The sequence below is a fragment of the Pteronotus mesoamericanus genome, unplaced genomic scaffold (assembly GCF_021234165.1).
Source record: "Pteronotus mesoamericanus isolate MK-2021 breed Mesoamerican mustached bat unplaced genomic scaffold, CSHL_Meso_final contig_502, whole genome shotgun sequence".
Classification (NCBI taxonomy): Eukaryota; Metazoa; Chordata; class Mammalia; order Chiroptera; family Mormoopidae; genus Pteronotus; species Pteronotus mesoamericanus.
In genome coordinates this window covers 7226817-7244511 of record NW_026555187.1, presented here as the reverse complement: position 1 = coordinate 7244511, position 17695 = coordinate 7226817, and the positions used below count along the sequence as shown (strand labels likewise).

At 47.9% G+C, this 17695-nt stretch overlaps 1 protein-coding gene across 1 annotated transcript in view; it reads right to left on the bottom strand.

Annotated features, from left to right (window-relative positions):
• Positions 1-11694, bottom strand: part of DOCK5 (dedicator of cytokinesis 5) — a 186354-nt gene extending 174660 nt beyond the window's left edge. The window contains exon 1 of the mRNA XM_054578985.1: positions 11482-11694. Coding sequence (XP_054434960.1) covers positions 11482-11524 — 43 coding nt within the window. The 5' untranslated portion in view covers positions 11525-11694. The remainder of the gene's footprint in view (positions 1-11481) is intronic.
• Between the last annotated feature and the right edge of the window lie 6001 nt (positions 11695-17695).

The following is a 17695-nucleotide window of genomic DNA, read 5'->3' as shown; positions in this document are numbered from 1 at the left end:
TGTTTCTCTCCCTCTCCTCCTCCCTCCCTGTTCCTCTCTCTAAGAGTAAATAAGTAAAATCTTTCATATATATATATATAATTTTAAATAAATAAAATCTTTTTAAAAGTAAACTTTAAAACCAGGAAGAAAAAAGTTTTAAAAAAAAACCCGTAACAAGCTGCATATTCAGTATTATTATAAGACACCGCACACCAGAATTTCAACTACACCGAAGTTCCTACCACATCTGAGCCTTCGAGTCCCCTTTTCACAAACAATCAATGTATAACTAGGCTTCTGCTATCCACTGATTGACAAAACCTATAAACCGTGTAAGTTACGGAAACTGTGCCTCCTCAGAGCCCTGTGAGGGGGAAAGTCAAACGAGTCCCGCTGTCCCCACTCGAGGGGCAGGTCTCCTCTGCTCAACGCAGGAGAGCGGGCCCCGGTGCCTGCGATTTGCTGCCGTGCTACCCAGAGACAGGGCAGAGAGGCCGTGCCCCATTCCAGGGGCATCTGTCTCAGCATGAGGGGAGGGGGCATCTCCTCCTTGGGATCAAGCCCTCTGTTCCCATTGGGGAGAACAGAGCAGGAGCTGCATCTGCCTTGGGAATAAGAAGTCTGACTCGCATTTTTCCTAGGTCAAGTCTTCAGAATACAGCATTGCCATTTTGTTCAAAATACAGGTCTAAAAATAAACCAATGTTCGCTCACGCCGAGGTCATCCTTTAAGACCAATGCACGATCCTCCCTTCACACCTCAGCACTCTGAAAACCACCGTGACACTGGTTCTCAAACGTGCCTGGGACATCAAAGAGATTGTCATGCTACTAATTAATTTTGCAGCCCACACCACGTCAACACCCAGTGACCAGTGGCCCCGTAGCAGGCCTGAGACCATGTAACCACCGTGGAATCCACAGCGTGACTTCCACTTTGCAGGCTCATACCTCCAAAACTAACTTCCTTAAAAAGGGGGAAGATGAACCACAAAGGAAACCATCGACAAAATGAGAAGGCAACTTACCAAAAGGAAGAAGATATTTATAAATCATGTATCTGTAAAGGGTTAATACCCAACATACATAAAGAACTCATACACCGATCAAAAAATGGGCGTATGATCTAAATACATTTTTCCAAAGAGGACATACAGATGGCCAACAAACATATAAAAAGATGCTCCACATCACTAATCATCATGGAAGAGCAAATCAAAACCGAGGCGGAATGGGAAGAAGCTAGGAAAATGCCTCGGCAAGTGGAATGGGGAAACTGAGAGACAGCTGAACAGACTGGCCGAGCAATTTAGTCAGGTGCAGGAGGTCACCGGGGGGGAGGCCCCAATGCCTAGTTATGGGCAAAATGGGGAAAGCAAGGACCTCGTCTGCAGGGTGGCCTTTCCTCCCGACCTATCACCGGTCCTGCGATGCAGCCCCCAAGACCGTTCTGCCCTGGAGGTGACATCTAGGCCTCCATTGTATTTCAGCTCCTGACTCGGAAAGCAGCAAAGCCAGGCAGGTAACACCAGGACCAGCTGCAGTGACTACTGACCAATCAGTAGAGACCACAACCCTGAAAGGACACACCTGGAAAAGCAGATGAATAGTCTACTGAGAGCCTCCCCTGAGACCCCCCCACACCCTCGCCCTCAGCCCACCCACAAAACCCTCTCCCTCCCAGAGCATACGTGTGCCTCTCCCTTGTCCCTCTCCTTCCCCCACAGGCCTGTGTCTCCTAAACTCTAACGGTCCCCAAGAGATTCGCAACCAGGGGAGCAATGGGCAGGAGCAGCTCATCCTGGGCCACCCTCCCAGACCCTCTCTCCAAGGCCCCCTCTTCTCTGACTTCCCAGTGGGCTAAGGCAGCCCAGCCTGGGCTCTCCTGTGGCTCCTTCGAACCAAAGCCCTTCCTTGTCTTGCTGTCCCCAACCCTAATAAACATCCTCTCGAAATCACCTGGACTTGTGATATCTTTCCTACACAAAGTCAAGAACCATAAGCTAGCTACAGACCGGCCCACACCCCGTCCCCTTTCGGGTAACAAAACCACAATGAGATATCACCTCACACCTAATAGAATGGCTGTCATCAAAGAGATAAACGAGAGCAAGCGTGGTGAGGAAGCAGAGAAAAGGGAACTCTTGCACACTGCTGGTGGGAATGCACAGCCACCGTGCCGCTCTGGAATACAGCATGGAGGTTCCTCAAAAATTAAAAATTGAACTGCCATAGAGCCAGCAATCCCACTTCCGGGTATTTATCCAAACTCACAGATACAGAGAGCAAACTGTTCAAGCCTGAGGAGGGGCCGGTAGAGAGGGCGTGATAGGCAAAATGGGGGAAGATGGTCTGAAGGCACAACGTGCAGTTATAAGGCAGCCCTGGGAAGTGAGCAGCGGACAGCACGGCGACTGCAGCTGCCAACAGTGTATACCTGCAGTTGCTGAGACGGCAGATCCCATTCACGTTCTCACTCAAAGGAAAACATTGTAACTATGTGTGACTGATGTTCACAGGATTATTGTTGTGACTATATGAATAAAAATCCTTATGTTGTATGGCTGAAGCTAATATATGCCCATTCGATCTCAATCAAAGAGGGAGGGGAGATAATTTAATAGCTGATCTTACGTACAATAACCAAACCTCCACATGCAAAAGACCCAGGGAAGGCAGAAGCACGGCCCTTCTCGGGGTCGTGTCGAGGGGCTCACTCCCCAGACTCGCAGGGGGGCCTGATAAAGGAACTTGCTCTCTCTAGAGTTCCAAAGAGAGGTGAAGCAGCTGTGAGACAAGTTGAAACACCAATTTGCTCCTGGCTGTGTGGTTTCGGTAAGTCCCTTTAGGTCTCCAGGGCATATTTCTGCAATGAAATGAGGATGTGAGCCCAGGGGTGAGGCTTACAGAATCTGCTGCTGCTATTTCACGATTCTGTGCACCAGAGGGCAAAGCTGTTTGATTTCTACAGCGGAGCCTTGTGCCATTCTGATTCGTAGCCCCTGGGAGGAAGGGCTGGGGAGTGAAAGTCCCGCGGAGGTCCAGGTTGACCGAAAACACAGGCACGGTGCATCCTGCCGCAGGTACGGCAGGTACGCGGGTAACCAGCTAGTCAGCAGGAAGCGTTCTTACTCTTCTTACTCACCTGGGGTGAGTCAGCAAAGAGCTGTTCTCAAAGAATTCTTCTCTGCTGCGATTTCCTCCCCTTGGGTTTTTTTAAAAGACAAAGAGTGAACTCCTGGGAGTCTCAGAGAGGGAATCTGAGGGGTCCAACGACTCTGCCTGACACAGGCAGTTCCACAGTTTAATGAGGTGTAAAAATGCAAGAGAAAATGACACAAATGGGAAAGGTGGGTCCAGGGACATCAAGTCATTTGAACAGCAGCAGCTTGGCAGTGACACAGAGCTTTGTGTCAAGGACAAAGGCCACTTCTGTCTCTTGCTCTGGAACTGACTGCCAGCGATTCAGACCATCCCTGGCAGGAGCCTGCCTGCCAGCCCGGGCACCAAGAGGACGCCGGAGCATCGTTCAAAGTGAACGCGTCCATCCCTGCTCTTCCCTGCTTGCCCAAATCTCGGCCTCGAAGTCATTCCTCAGCCCGATCTCAAGAGCACTTTTTTAAGCTTAAAAATGAAATGCTGAGGTGTCCTGGAGGCTACTTACAAACCAATGTCAAAGGACGCCCCCCCAAAAAAGATTTAATACATCCTTTAATGTCCAAAGAGAGCAGGTATATCGTGAGCGACTTTACCCATCAGATCAGGGAGAAAACTGTATTTCCCTCCATTAAATTATTTAGTGAAGAACAAGCCATGAGACCTTAGTCAAGTTCGTGGGCCACAGATATGGGTCAAATTCTATTACAACTCATTCCAAAGAATTGAAATGAGTTGTAACAGAAATTGATCAACATTCCTTTTTAAATTCTTTAGATATTACTAAAATATTGTGTATGTATAGAATTATAATGCTATTATATTGAATAACATCGCTGGAAATAAACCAGACGTCGAAAACAAATTGCTTTGTGTAAAAATTCATTGCAACGAGACTTGATTCCTTACTCCCAGACCCTACTGGTTTGTCTCCTAAAATTAGGTTAGATGATGACAAACCACAAATTAACTGCATTTTTGGCTAACATGATGGCAGACTGACCACCACAAGAAGCATTCTGAAAATGTGGACCAACTAAAGTTTGAGTAACTACTACCTTTGTTTCCAAGCCCCTTGCCAGTCCTCTAAATTACTTTTTCTCCTCCACATTCCTTGTGACTGTTTACCTTTTCGCTGTCACTAGCTGGTGCATAGCAGACCCGGGTTTGTTTTAAGGCACCACAACCCCTTTTTGGTCATGGGGAGCAGCAGATGAATTGAAACGCCTCGCCGCTTCCGTGAGACTGCATCTTCTTCCCTTTCCAGCTCATGTGCAGAACACAGCACTAATCCAGTGACTCAGAACCTCCTAAACCCCATTCGCCACTGTGGCCACGCTCTGCTCTTTCCACTGAGCCAACGTGACAACCTACCTTCCGCCATGTAGCCTCCACAGGTGATGAAGGCAACACAACCTCCCCCCCCCATTCCCTTCCTGTGCAATAAGGCAACATTTAGGATTTCAGTGTTCACATAGTCCTTTGCCTATGTATTCAATCTATTTTAGCTATTACTTAAATGTTTCTCTTCCCTGCTGCCTGGAACCTCCCTCTAGGGGAGACAGGACGGATTTAGGGAGATGACAGGCTCAGCACCAGCTTACTCCTTCGTTGTTGATTCACTGAGCGCTGACCGAGGGCCTACGCGGTTCCCAGAGCTGGGCGTGCTGGTGAAGAAGATGATGTTCCTGTCCTCCCAACTACGCAGCCTAGTGTGGGAGGCAGCACACACTAACAAAGAAATACGTAGGGCAGTTATGGATCGTATGCAGAAAATAAAAGAAGAGGGCAGACATGGAGAGCTGCGGGCCGGTGGGACAGAGGCAGCGCAGCGGCACTGTCAGCAAGGGCTCTCCAAAGGGTCCGAGGGGGGTTATTCAATCAGAGGCCTGAACAATGCAAGAAAATGATTCCGTTTCACGTCTCTTTTTATCCAAGAGGGTTCACCCTCACATATTCTGTGTGTGTGGGTTCTCCCACTGGCTACAATTCACTTGCAACCCCCAAACCAACACTCCTGGTCTCTCGTGCGCATTCGTAGATGGTAAAGGTGACGTGCAAGTTCCCACTTGAGGCTGAACCAGGTGACACTCTTCTTCCTTTTTTAAATCCTCACCCAAGGGCATTTTGTTCCTTTCAGAGACAGACAGACAGACAGACAGACACAGAGATATCTGTGTGAAAGAGACATTGATCAGTTGCCTCCACATGTGCCCCCAAGCACAGCGCTAAAGTGCTGTCTAATGTTCCTAGGTGCCAAAAGGCTGTGATGTGCCTTATGGAGAATATACGTGTGATAGATAAGCTTTGTTCAAGCAAGAGTTAGAGTGCTATTGTCCATGAGTTCAACATTAGTGAACCAACCAACAATGCATATTGAATAAGGTTTGTAAACCCTAAACAACAACACCCATAAATTAAGGGGACGTATTGATCAGTTGATGAAAATGTGACCAGAGGCTCAGAGGAACCTGACCTTGCCTTTCCTCTAGGAGCACTAATTCAGTATTCACTAATTCAGATTCACGGTGACTTTGCAGAACATGAACTACCTACCACAAAGAAGGAAACTCTACAGCACATTGAAGAGGAAATTTCGGTAGCGCACAAGCCTCCAGACCCTGAGAGGCAACCGCATTTAGCCGGACCCAGTGCACTCCACTCCCAGTCCACTGCGCCTTTGTTGCCTTCACTCTTACAGTTGCTTCTGTCTATGGGGAGTGATGCTGGTCCTCCTTCAGTGGAAGGAGTGTAAGGGATTCTTTTTCAATAATCGTTTGAAGTAAAAAAGGAAAATGCAGGCAACATAAAGAAAATAGTAAATAGAAAATAATACAGAAGACAGATGTGTTTGACAACAGGCATGAGGCTGCCACCAAAGGGCGCCTCCACGTAGCAGAGGTCAAGGCGACGGGGAAACAGCTGGAGTTTGGGAAACACAGGGTGAAGAGTGTGGCTTGGGAGTGGGATTTTATATGACCATGGATGAGAAACGTATCTTCTATGAACTTCAAGGGTTTTAATCTGGAAAATGAGACAATATATGAGAATCACAGCATTATCTCACTGATTTAAGGAAGCAACATGTAAAATAGCAACACAAACCTTTTAGTCTCAGAACTCCTTCCCACTCTTAAAGTTACTGATCCCTGGCCAGTGTGGGTCAGTTGGTTGGAATGTCATCCCATAGATAGAAAGGTGACAGGTTCAATTCCCAATCAAGGCACAAGGGTCGCAGGTTCGATCCCCAGTAGGGGTGCATATAAGAAGGCAACCAATAGAGGTTTCTTTTTCTCTCCCCTCCTCCAAAGCACTGAAAAAATGTCCTTGGGTAAGATTTCTTTTAAAAAGCCATTATGAACCTCAAAGAACTTTTGTTTACATGGGTTACATCTACAATTATTTGCCATATTAAAAATTCAAGCTGAGACTTTTGAAAAGTACTTATTTGTTCATCAAGGTTAAGTATAACAAGCCCAATCCACGTTAGCAAAAACTATGTATTTTTTTAGATCAAAACTACTTTTCCAATAACTATATATGGTGTCAGATGGGTACTAGACTTAGCTGGGTGATCACTTCTTAAGGTATATAAATGTCTAATCACTATAATGTTGTATGTCATCTGTAGTTAAAAGATAATTTTTTAATTACTTTTCCAAACAAAACACATAGAGGAGGGCACTGTTTTGCGTCCTTGTAAATCCCTTTAACGTCTGGTTTCACAAAGGCTCCTGGCTTCTCGGGTCTGTTCCTGCGTTCTGTCTGTAGCAATGCCAGACTCCACGTGGCCTCTGGGAAGCTATACTGTGTACTCACGAGAGGACGGTGTGAAAACAAGTCCACAGCATCTTAGTATTACTGCCAAAAAGCTTTAATCTCATGGACCCCCTGAGAGCATCTCTGAGAGCCCTGTGTGTCCCTGGAACATAATGAAATAAAGGGTTCAGATTCGGAACAGTGCCTGCCACAAAGTAAATTCTTATTAAACACTATTCTCTATTCCTCCATTCTTCGCCTCAGTGTAGTTAAAACATTAACTACAAGGATTTCTTCGATTCGTTACAATTGTGTAACATCTAGTGTTGTGCTGTCTCCTGTAGACAAATGATCAGCAAGTGTTTCTGTTGTTGCTTATCCTGGTTCTATAACTGATTAGCTGTGTGTGATCTTCAGCCAAGGCTCCTTCACCTGTGTTCAAATTCAGAGGATCATGGAACTGAAAAGGGGAAAAATACACCTGCAATTTCCGACACCCAGCATGTGCTTCCATGCCGACTAGAGGCAATGAAACCACAGCTGCATCTGCAGTCACACTGATGCCATTGCCAACAGACCACAGGTACTTTCCCATCACACGTGGTTACCTTAACAAATCATACACGCTCATCACTAACTCAAAAGTATGCTAGTTATAAGACCTACCACTAGACCTTGTTCTTTAGTATATTAATAAAGAAGCACATATGGTACAATATCACAAATTTTGAAAATATCTCAAAAATTGTATTTCAATACAGCTTGCTTTATTTTAATCCTTCATACTTAACTCTGCACTTAAAAATATTATTCTGAGAAGGGAGTCCCTCTGCTTAACCAGACGGCCAAAAGGGCTCATGCAACCCAACAGGAAAAAGCTCACTTACCTCTTCAGGCACCAAGCTCCCCCCTTCACTTCCTGAGGGCCCTCCCAGCTGTCACCCCCCAGCTAGAATATTTGGAACATGGTGACGAGGCGGTGGGGGGCGGGGGGCGGGAGGTGGGAAATGGGCAGAAACCCACACACACCTGAGGGAACTGGCAAAGCATCTGCCTTCATTTTTTACACCAGCACTGGAGAAACTTCCTCTACAAACTTAAATGCTTTGAGACTCATGGGACCTAGTACAGCTAAAGGGCTGAAAAGCTAACAGTGAAAGCCAATACTCCCCCCAAACTACCTTTTATTACATCATAAGAGTACATATCATGAATCCCAGCAACAATAATTATTTTGCAGAGAGTCCGTCGCCAACACAGTCTGTGTCTCCTCTTGACAGAAAGGGCAGCCTTACAGTAACGGCACCCGTCATCGGAAGGCAAATCCGAATAGTCATCACTGACTTTTGCTTATAAGGTAAGTAAAAATGTGTATAGCCTCATATCCTCCCACAGGACAATGTAAACAGGAAAGAGAGGAAGAAAGAATCACGGAAAAGAAAAGAAGCAAGAAAAAGGAAGAGGGAAGAGTTTTCCAGGGCTGTGGGGAAGAGCACTCTTTCCCGAGCACTCGCGCTCAGCCCCTCACACGTGGGTACTAATAGTGTAGCAGGGGTTTACAGGAGCGGGACTGGTGGTCCCCTCGCCCAATAAGATAATACGCACAGGTTATTTAGCTGATGCTAAGAATCCAGCCCCAATGCTACACTTAAGAACTAGGGAAGCCCAGACAGACTGCATATCGGCCCCTGTAGAAACCTCTAGGCTATGTCAGGGACAGCCGACAGTGGCTGCAAGATAAGGAAAGCGAGCAGAGGCTGCTGGCTTCACTGGCCGCAGTGCGGAGTGAGATCGAAGGGCCACGCTCACGCGGAGTAGCTCTGAGTCATTACAAAGGCGTCCAACAGTCATCGCATGGTTTCCTTCACGCAGAAACACAGTCTGTTTAGCAGACACGTGACAACAATCACCCCCCCAAAGTCCAACAAGCCCAATTTTTCCAATTAGACTTAAGTCCGTCTATTCTCTGCTTCCTTGTTCCCCAGCAGCGAATCTCATGCTTTTACTTGCAGAAGAAAAACAGGCTGAGGACTCATTCAGTCATCCACCTCACGGAACAGAAGAAAACTCTTACTGGAGGGAGCGAGGTGCTAAAACCTAGAAGGGGATAAACTGTTTTCAAATCCTCAAAGAGGTGAGGCTGGCGCTCTAGGACGTCATCGCAACACCGAGGAGGAGCTGTCAGTGAATGCAGGGTCTGTGCCTGGTCTACCTCTTGGGGGACAGGGACAGAAAGCCATAACCTTCCGGTTCACGGACGCCAAGCTCGAGAGGCCACATAATAGAACACAGTCTGGGACAACGCAGCAATGGTGACGAAGAGGCGTGGAGCTCTGCGGCCTGGTGAGCACCACCTGTGAAGGCGGGGATGGGTCGGAGCCCTGCACAAGGGTCTGGGTTTCCAGATGCAGAAGCAGGGGGCCCTCTGGACAGGGAACAAGCACAAGGGAGCAAAGTCACGAAGGAGGGACTCTGGTGGCAGACTGCACAGGAGTGAGAAGGGCAGTGTCTGCACTGGAGGGTTAATGAAAGGAGCTGGGAGAGAGAAGGGTGGCGAAGGCACGCTGAACTGGATTCTGCGAGCCTTGCCTGCGGGCTCAGCTCAGACTTTACCCTTAGGCCAAGGAAGGTCTCCAGGCAGAGAGGTGATACCAGCACCGACACTGTGCTTTAGGAACAAGCAACAGAGATTTATTCTCGGACAACCTGTCCTAACAGCGGGTCCTTTTGTGAAATACAGATTAATCAGAATCTACTGTGGCCAGTAAAATGAATGTCCCAAATTATATCCTGGAGCAATTTTGCTACCTAGGCCCTGGAAATGCAATCTGAATAATTTTCTTGACTGATGGCAAATAAGATAAACTGACTCCAGAACATATCATACTTCAGAGAGAGGACATATCATACTTGCTCCTATGACTACTGCAATAAAAACCACATTTGGGGGCTATGTTTGCATTAACTACACCAAAGTCCTAATAGTTTTGGAAACAGCTTTAATGCTGTTGAGCAAAGTTAGAATTGATAACCTCTTTGTAAGTAGTAACTAACAATTACGCTCTGCTCAATATGCTTTAAACGAACCCCATCTGTTACGGAGCACTTCACTTCCATAGCTACTGACGACTTACTGTCACCTGACTATGAGTCCCTGGCTGAAGCCTCATGACCCAATCATGACCAGGTGGTCCGGCGCAGGAAAAACTGCAGCTACTCATTTCTGAGTTGTAGCCATGGGAGAGTGCAAGGACCCTAAAACAAATTTAAAGGAAAAAAGGTTTTGGAATATGGGAACACAATGAAATACACACACGCGCACTATTATTATACATATATCCATAAAGGATCACAATCTAAGAATAATACAGTGAATATGAGAGGCTTTGTTTGTTTTTATTAACTGACTCGTGGCTACAGAGTTAAAAAAGAACCTAGAGATGTTGAGTTATCTCGGAAAGGGACTTTGCCATCAGAAACCAGACTAGGTTCAGGGACGCCTCCCTAGTAAGGAGTGAGGTGAGGAAAAATGGAGACGCGAAAGGCAGTAAAATAAAAGATTAGATTACAAGGAGGCCAAATGAATGAACCTGAGAGGAAGTGGTAAAATTCAAAGCACACATCTGAGTGTACTCGCTAATGGCAGTCTTTCCACAAGCCCTGGGCGACCTTACTCCTGGACGAAAAGTAGAATCAAGGTATTCACCTGGGTCAAAACCTGCCCCATAGCCATCGATTGTGTCGGGTCCAAACCAACAGGGCGGCGATCTCTCCGCGGGTCGTGGGGCCCTCCAGCACCGCCTCTATGAATGCCAGGTGCCTAGCACGGGACCTGTCACGGTTTCCTTCATAAAATGTCCTGGGCCGATCCCGCGACGAAACTCGGGGTTTAGAAGGCAGTCGTAGTCCCTCTCTTCACACTCCGTTAAGGGTTGAGCCCCAGTGGCCGCCACCCCCATTCCCAAGTCACACGCTTCCTGTCTGTCCCATCACATCCACACCACAGCTTGACTTTTCCACTCACTTTACAGCTGTTATCAGCATTCCTGGCCCTAAGAGGAAGCGGGGGAGCGGCTTTCTACTCCCAGCTCCTCACTTTGGATCTCCAGAGGGAACCTAAGAAGAGGGGGCAGAAAGCACTGGGGCAGCGAGCAGCACTCAGCCGTCCTCAGCCGGTTACAAACTCCTGAATGAAACCTCACTGTGGGGAGAAGGGAGGCGAGCGCCGACGCTGGGTCCCACTGAGTAACCGGCGAGCGCCCTCGCCTCTGACGTTTCCACTGTGCAAGGCGCTGCAGCTCTGGGTTCGAGAGCAACTTGACCCGTTCCGGAACCCAAATGCCAAAGGCACTTTCAGCCACTCGGCCTCACCAAACCCGGAGAAACTTCCCCCGCGGGGCTTCGTGAGAGGGCTCTGATCCCTTCCCGCCCCACACTGCGGCCGTGGCAGTGGAGTCCTGGCTGCGCCCCCGGGACAGCGGGGGCCGAACCCCGTCCCAGGCGGCGCGCGCACCCAGTGCCCGGCGTCCGCCGCCCAACCTCGCGCCACGCAGGGCCGCTCCCGCGCACTTAGGAGGCACTCACCAACCCCGTACTTCTGCCGCTTGGTCGGGATCCAGCGGGCCATGGCGGCGACCTCGCCCAGCGGCGGCGGCGGCTACAACTCCTGGGGCGCCAGCCGCCGCGCCGCCGCGCTCCTGCGCGCCTCGGGCTCCTCCGCCATGTTCGGCAAACTTCGCCGCCCGGCGGGCCGGCTCCGCGCTGCGCTGCCCTGCCCCGCGCCGCGGCCGTCCGCGCCCGCCCACCCGGGATTCGCGCCGGCTCCCGCCCGGCCAGCGGTCACCTGCTGAGCCGCGCCGCTGTGCGCACCCCTCCCTCTGGGCGCCGCCCCGGCCCCTCCCGCCGGCCGCGCCCTCGGCCCGCCTCCGCGCCCCGACTATTCTCTCCGGCCAGCACTCCCCGGCCCGGGCCGGCCCCAGGTCCGGCTCCTGCTCCTCCTGGCGCCCTTCCCTAAGCAGCTTCCCAGGGCAGACTAGGGTCTGGTTTGCCCTTCTGATGTTTTGCTTTTTTTTCTCCGCCTTCCCTACTAGGATTCACCCCTTAAGGCTAGATCCGTGGGGCGGGTTCCCCGGCGCGGGCGTCGGGAGGGCTGCGCTGGGGGCACTGGGCACCCTGGGCCGGGCAGCCCGGCCGCGGGTGGGCGAGGATTGCGGGGGCCGCTCCCCTTGCGCGCGCCAGAGCCTGGGGGACACTAATTGCGAGCTGCTGCTCGCCCCCGGGTCGCCCCTAGCCTCCTCCGCCAGTGCCCGGCGCTCGGCGGCGCTTGATAAATATTTGTTGAATGAATGAGCAGTTGACTACTGCGTCCACCCCCTGGAACTTCATCTGGCACCACGAGAGCCGGAAGCCGGACTCCGGGGCAGGCAGGATCTCCTGTGGCCGCCGTGTACGACCCGCAAAGCGGGAACGAAGGTCTTGTGGGAATTGGAGAACCGATGCGAAGGAGACGGGCTTCTCAGAGTATGAAAGTTTCCTAGGGAAGCCTGGTGGGGACATAATTTAGAAAGCCCTAACTTGGAAATCCTGTATCCCCTCAACATCGTACTCCTCCCCGGCTAAAGAAACGCAGACCCTCGTGCTGAAGGGGTCAGCCCTAAGACCTCCCTTTTCCAACAGGCCAGCTGCCCAAGGACCATCCCGGCGGAGAAGGGGGCCGACCAGGCACGTCCAGGTCTTCTCTCGTTCGCTGTACGGCTCTGTCAAGGAGCCACACTCGGGGACTGCTCTTTTAACTGCCCTAGGCCCCCGTCGGCGCCTCTGAAACCGCCCTCCGGGAACTCAGAGATGTCAGGAATGAAGACTGGAGAGGGGTGGGGGTGGGGACGGTGGGTACCTCACACAGGGAAGTAAAGATCTGAGTGAATGACCATCTGATTCATGGTCCCCGTGTGAGAAAAAGCGTCCTTGAGAGAACGTTCGTCCCTGCAGCCTGTGATGCCTTTCTTGCCTGTTTGGAACATGAAAAGACAGGAAGATAAAATATAGTGAGATTTCATTGAAGAATCCGTGCGTTTTAACTTCGGTGACTTTTTGCAAAGTCGGATTTGAAATTTTTAAAAAGGAAATAAAAAATATCCGGATCATGGTGGGTAACTGCTAGGCTTACTTATTTATCCACAAATAGGCTTGTATTCACGATGATTTCATAAGAAACCTGTCACTTTAGACTTAACGTCCTAAAGGAATTCTACCATCTCCCCCAAATGACCTCTCTTTCTCTGCCGTCATGATTAACCTCCTTTCCACGTTAGGTAACTTTTTCTTTCCACAGATATTTATGAAGTGCCTATTATTAAATGGCAAGCATTGTTTTAACAATTGTTTTAAGAACAGGGGCACAGCAGTGAGTAAAGTAAAATCTGTATCCTCACAGAGCTACAGCCTAGAAGCGGTAAGACAATAAGCAAATAAATGTATCCCCAGAGAGGCTGCACCTGCAGAGAAAACGCCAAAGCCAGGAGGACAGGGTGGGAGGGGGCACTGGGGCTCTGCACGGAGTGCCCTGGGGAGGCACCTCTGGGAAGGTGCAGAGAAGCACAGGGCAGAAGGACGTGAGGATTTCAGGGAAAGTACTCCGAACTCAGGAACACAACACAAAGGCCCCGAGGCATGTTTGGCAGGTTCCAAAGCCAAGGAATCCTTGGTGAAAGGTGAGTAAAGAGCCTAGTATGGGAGGCAACTTGGTCCCGGGGCCAGATGAAACTGGGCTGGGAGAAATAGGGGAAGGACTTTATTACCAGGAGACTTTTGGAGGGTTTTGACTCAACCAAGGACATGATCTAATTTGCCTTCTTTGGTATGAACAGACTAAAGACACAGGGAAGATGCAGGAAGGTTGGAAGGATGGAAGGCTACTTCGGTAGTTCAGGCAAGAAATGAAGGTGGTTGGCTCTGGCCAGGTAGCTCAGCAGCTGAGAGCGTTGTCCCCATACTCCCAGGTTGCAGGTTCATCCCTGGTCAAAGCACATACAAGGAGCAACCAATGAATGTATAAATAAGCGGAACAGCAAATCTCTGTTGCTCCCCCCCCAACCTCAAATCAATAAATTAAAAAGAAAAAAAAGGTAGGTGGGCCCTGGCAGGGGAGCTGGGGAGGTTAAAAAGAAGGTTGGATTCTTGGCATCTCCTGAAAGTAGAAGCAACAGGAAGGCTGTGTGGTCAGAGGGGAATTTACCGAGGCTCGCCCCTGGACCCCTGAGGGTACTTCCATCAGCATATGTTTTGGGAAAGTCTGTCCAAAAATAATCCTTTTTTTAAAAAAGAGTCTCACTATGCATATTGGCTTGGCCAAAAAGTTCCTTTAGTTTTTTTCCATCCGATGACTCTAGTAGTACTTACTTGTCTATAACGTCACTCAGAACAATTTGGTTAGATTGTATTGCGACAGCTGTCATATCAGCGTGCACTTAAAAAAACATCAAAATTGGTGAATTTTTGTGTAGCCATTTTAATATTGAAGATGGAAGAAAATAAGCAACCTTTTCAGCATAATATGCTTTGCTATTTCAAGAAAGGTAAAAACACAACGGAAATGCAAAAACAGATTTGTGCAGTGTATGGAGTAGGCGCTGTGACTGATCGAATGCGTCCAAAGTGGTTTGTAAAGTCTCTTGGTACTATTGACATTTTGGTCAAGTAGTTCTTTGCTGTGGGGCTGTCTCATGCATTGGAAGATGTGTAGCCGCAGCCCTGGCCTCTACCCGCTGGAAGTCTATGGAAGGAGATAGCTGACATACTCGAAATGTCTAAATCAATAAATTATTGGTGAAAATGAAAAATATGTCTTTTAGTTTACAGAAAAAACTGAACAGGCTTTTTGGCCAACCTAATATTTCGGGGGCCCCAACCTTGAATCTTATCCCTGGGTCATGACAAAAAATGGGTCAAGGATGACGCTAAAACTGGGCTTAAGCTGCTGGTAAATAGAGTTGCCATTTTCTCAGTCATCTGTGATACCTACCTTGTCTTCACCCTTTAAAGTCAAATGGTTCTGTACTGAAGTTTACCTTCAATTCTTCTTTAGGACTCACTTCCTACCCTCCCCAGTAACTCCTCCAGGTGAACCTGTAAGAGCTGAAGCATTTTGCATCGTGGAATAGAGGCTTCACAGACTTGCTTCAGGTCTCTGCATTCAAGGAAATTGGACGTCCGATGTTCTCTAACCACTGGCATATTTTAAACTTAATGCACATCAGAGTATTAAAGCTAAGCCAATGGAACTGGATTTCTACCAAAGTGATTTCAGCTGCCTTACCCCGCCCTTGCATTGTAGGCTTTTTGCTAAACTTGAGGTTTGTATTTGGGCCCTGGCTATTTCGAGTTTGACAATAATTGTGTTAAGAGGGCTGGCAGAAAATGGAAAATTTAAATCATAGCTTTCAGCATGTTTATTCTTTCTCTTCTGAAGACCAAAGTCTACCCACTTTGTTATATCAAATGGTTAAATCCCATTTGGGAAGTCTATTAAAATCATAAAAGCGGAGCTATTCAAAATCTCTTAATAGAATGAAGCTTAAAATTAGAGAGTCCTTCGGGTGGGTAGGTGGAATAACAGCTTGATTTCCAGAAACATCCTTTTCCTTTTCCTCTGATTTCTTTTCAGAAGAAACATTAAGTGTATTTACAGCCAGAGGTAGTCAGACTGCAAAGCCCCCCAAACACGAACACACTTAGGCAGACACCAGCGCTTGTGGGCCCTGCCTGAGGGCGCCTCGGGCAAAGAAGTGAGGCAGGGTAAGTGAATTTGGAGGCTAGTTGAACATGAATATTGTAACTGCCCCTCACAATGGCTTCTAAGAAAATAGATGGACTTGAGGACAACTGCCAAGTGCTTCCGTTCCTCCACCGATAACGACGTCCTTCTGGCCAGTCTGGCCGGGCGGATGGCATGTCTGAGAGAAGCCATGGTTTCTGTTAAAAAGCATTCTCTTTTTTTTTCTTAAATAGAGGAAGCTCATTTTTTTCCTTAAAGATTTTATTTATTTATTTTTAGGGAGAAAGGAAGGGAGGGAGAGAGGGAGAGAAACACCAGTGTGTGGCTGCCTCTCCCGCGCCCCCTACTGGGGACCTGGCTCGCAACCCAGGCACCTGTCCTGACTGGGAATCCAACCAGGGACCCTTTAGTTTGCAGGCGGGCACTCAGTCCACTGAGCCATACCAGCCAAGGCTCATTCTTTGTCCTACATATGAGTGAGTGTAGTTGCCAGAACTACCAAAAAAAAAAAAAAAAAGGGAAAAAAGCATTATTGGCTTTAAGCACCGCCTTGCAGTCTCCTAAGGGCAGATGCTTTGGGACAGGGTGGTTCTATGTAAGCCAGGAATGAGGTGACACATTGTAATTTGTCTAAACTGACAGAGGAGCCGATCTCTACCACCCAAGAAACTGCGTTTTATGTGTGTCAGGACCTTTGCCACTCAGACGCCTCGCTGGCGAGCATCTTTGGGCCTGACCCTGGCTCTGCCAGGTGACTTTGGTGAGCACGGTCAGCGCTCTGCAGCTACTCATACCCTCATCCCTCTCGCTGTGAGATGCAGGCTCAGTAAGCACTTTCTCCCTTCCTGTGAACACAGCAAAACCCTTTTTGTTTCGTTTCTAGAATGCTCTTTGCTGCAAATGTTTAACTGTGCTCCAACACCACCTCAGGGAGAAGCCGAGGACATGAGCACACGAAGTCATTACATGAACGAAAGCTGAATTGATATTCAGATGAGAAGGAATGAAAACGATTTGATTTTTTTAAGAACTGAATATATGTTGAAAAAATCCTATATATGTTGAAAAATTATCTTCATAAAACTGTTTAAAACAAGGGATGAAAACTAAGAAGCAATGTGGACAAATTATGACGTAAGCATAGTAAAAGTATTAAACTCCATACATCATATGATTATGACCACGTAAAATATTATATTTTCATAGGAAATAGCTATAGAGGAATATGAAAAATTAGAAAATTTTCTTCAATCTTTTTCAAAACAAAATAAACAATAGAAAACAACCTGGTTGCTGAGATACCAGGAGTCTGTAGGAAGCAGGGTGTTAAAATCCTAAATTTGACCTTAGTTTGGCACAGGAGTGAAGTCTCATTCTGCAACCACTCAGATCAGTGACACCATCACTACACTGTTCACGTGACCTCAGCAGACTGCTCTTCCTATCACATTGCGGTCAGTTAAGAAACCAGTATTTGATCCAGAATTTTTAGTAAATACCAGACAGATTTTCCATGATCATCAGCTGTAGTGTATTGCTGATAGCTAACATTTATGGCCTGTAATTTGGGCCTGTGACTGACACGAACCTAAATCAACTTGTTTGACCCCCACACAACCTAATGAGGTAATAAGGACTATTGTCATTCCTACCTTACAAATGTGCAAATTGTGGCTCAGCACATGTTAACATAATGCCCACATAATGAGTTGGTGGCAGAATTAAATTCAAACCCTGGGCAAACTAGTTCCAGGATCCATGTCCTAAACCGAGGGGTCAGTCAACTTCTACTGTAAAAGATCTATACATTATTTATTTATTTATAATTTTAAATTGATTTTAGAGACAAGGAAAGAGAGCAAGTGGGGAGAGAGGGAGAGCGACAGAACCATCAATTTGTTGTTCCACTTATTTATATATTCATTGGTTGATCATTCTTATTTCTTAAAAAGATTTTATTTATTTATTTTTAGAGAGAGGGGAAGGAAGGGAGAAAGAGAGGGAGAGAAACATCAATGTGCAGGA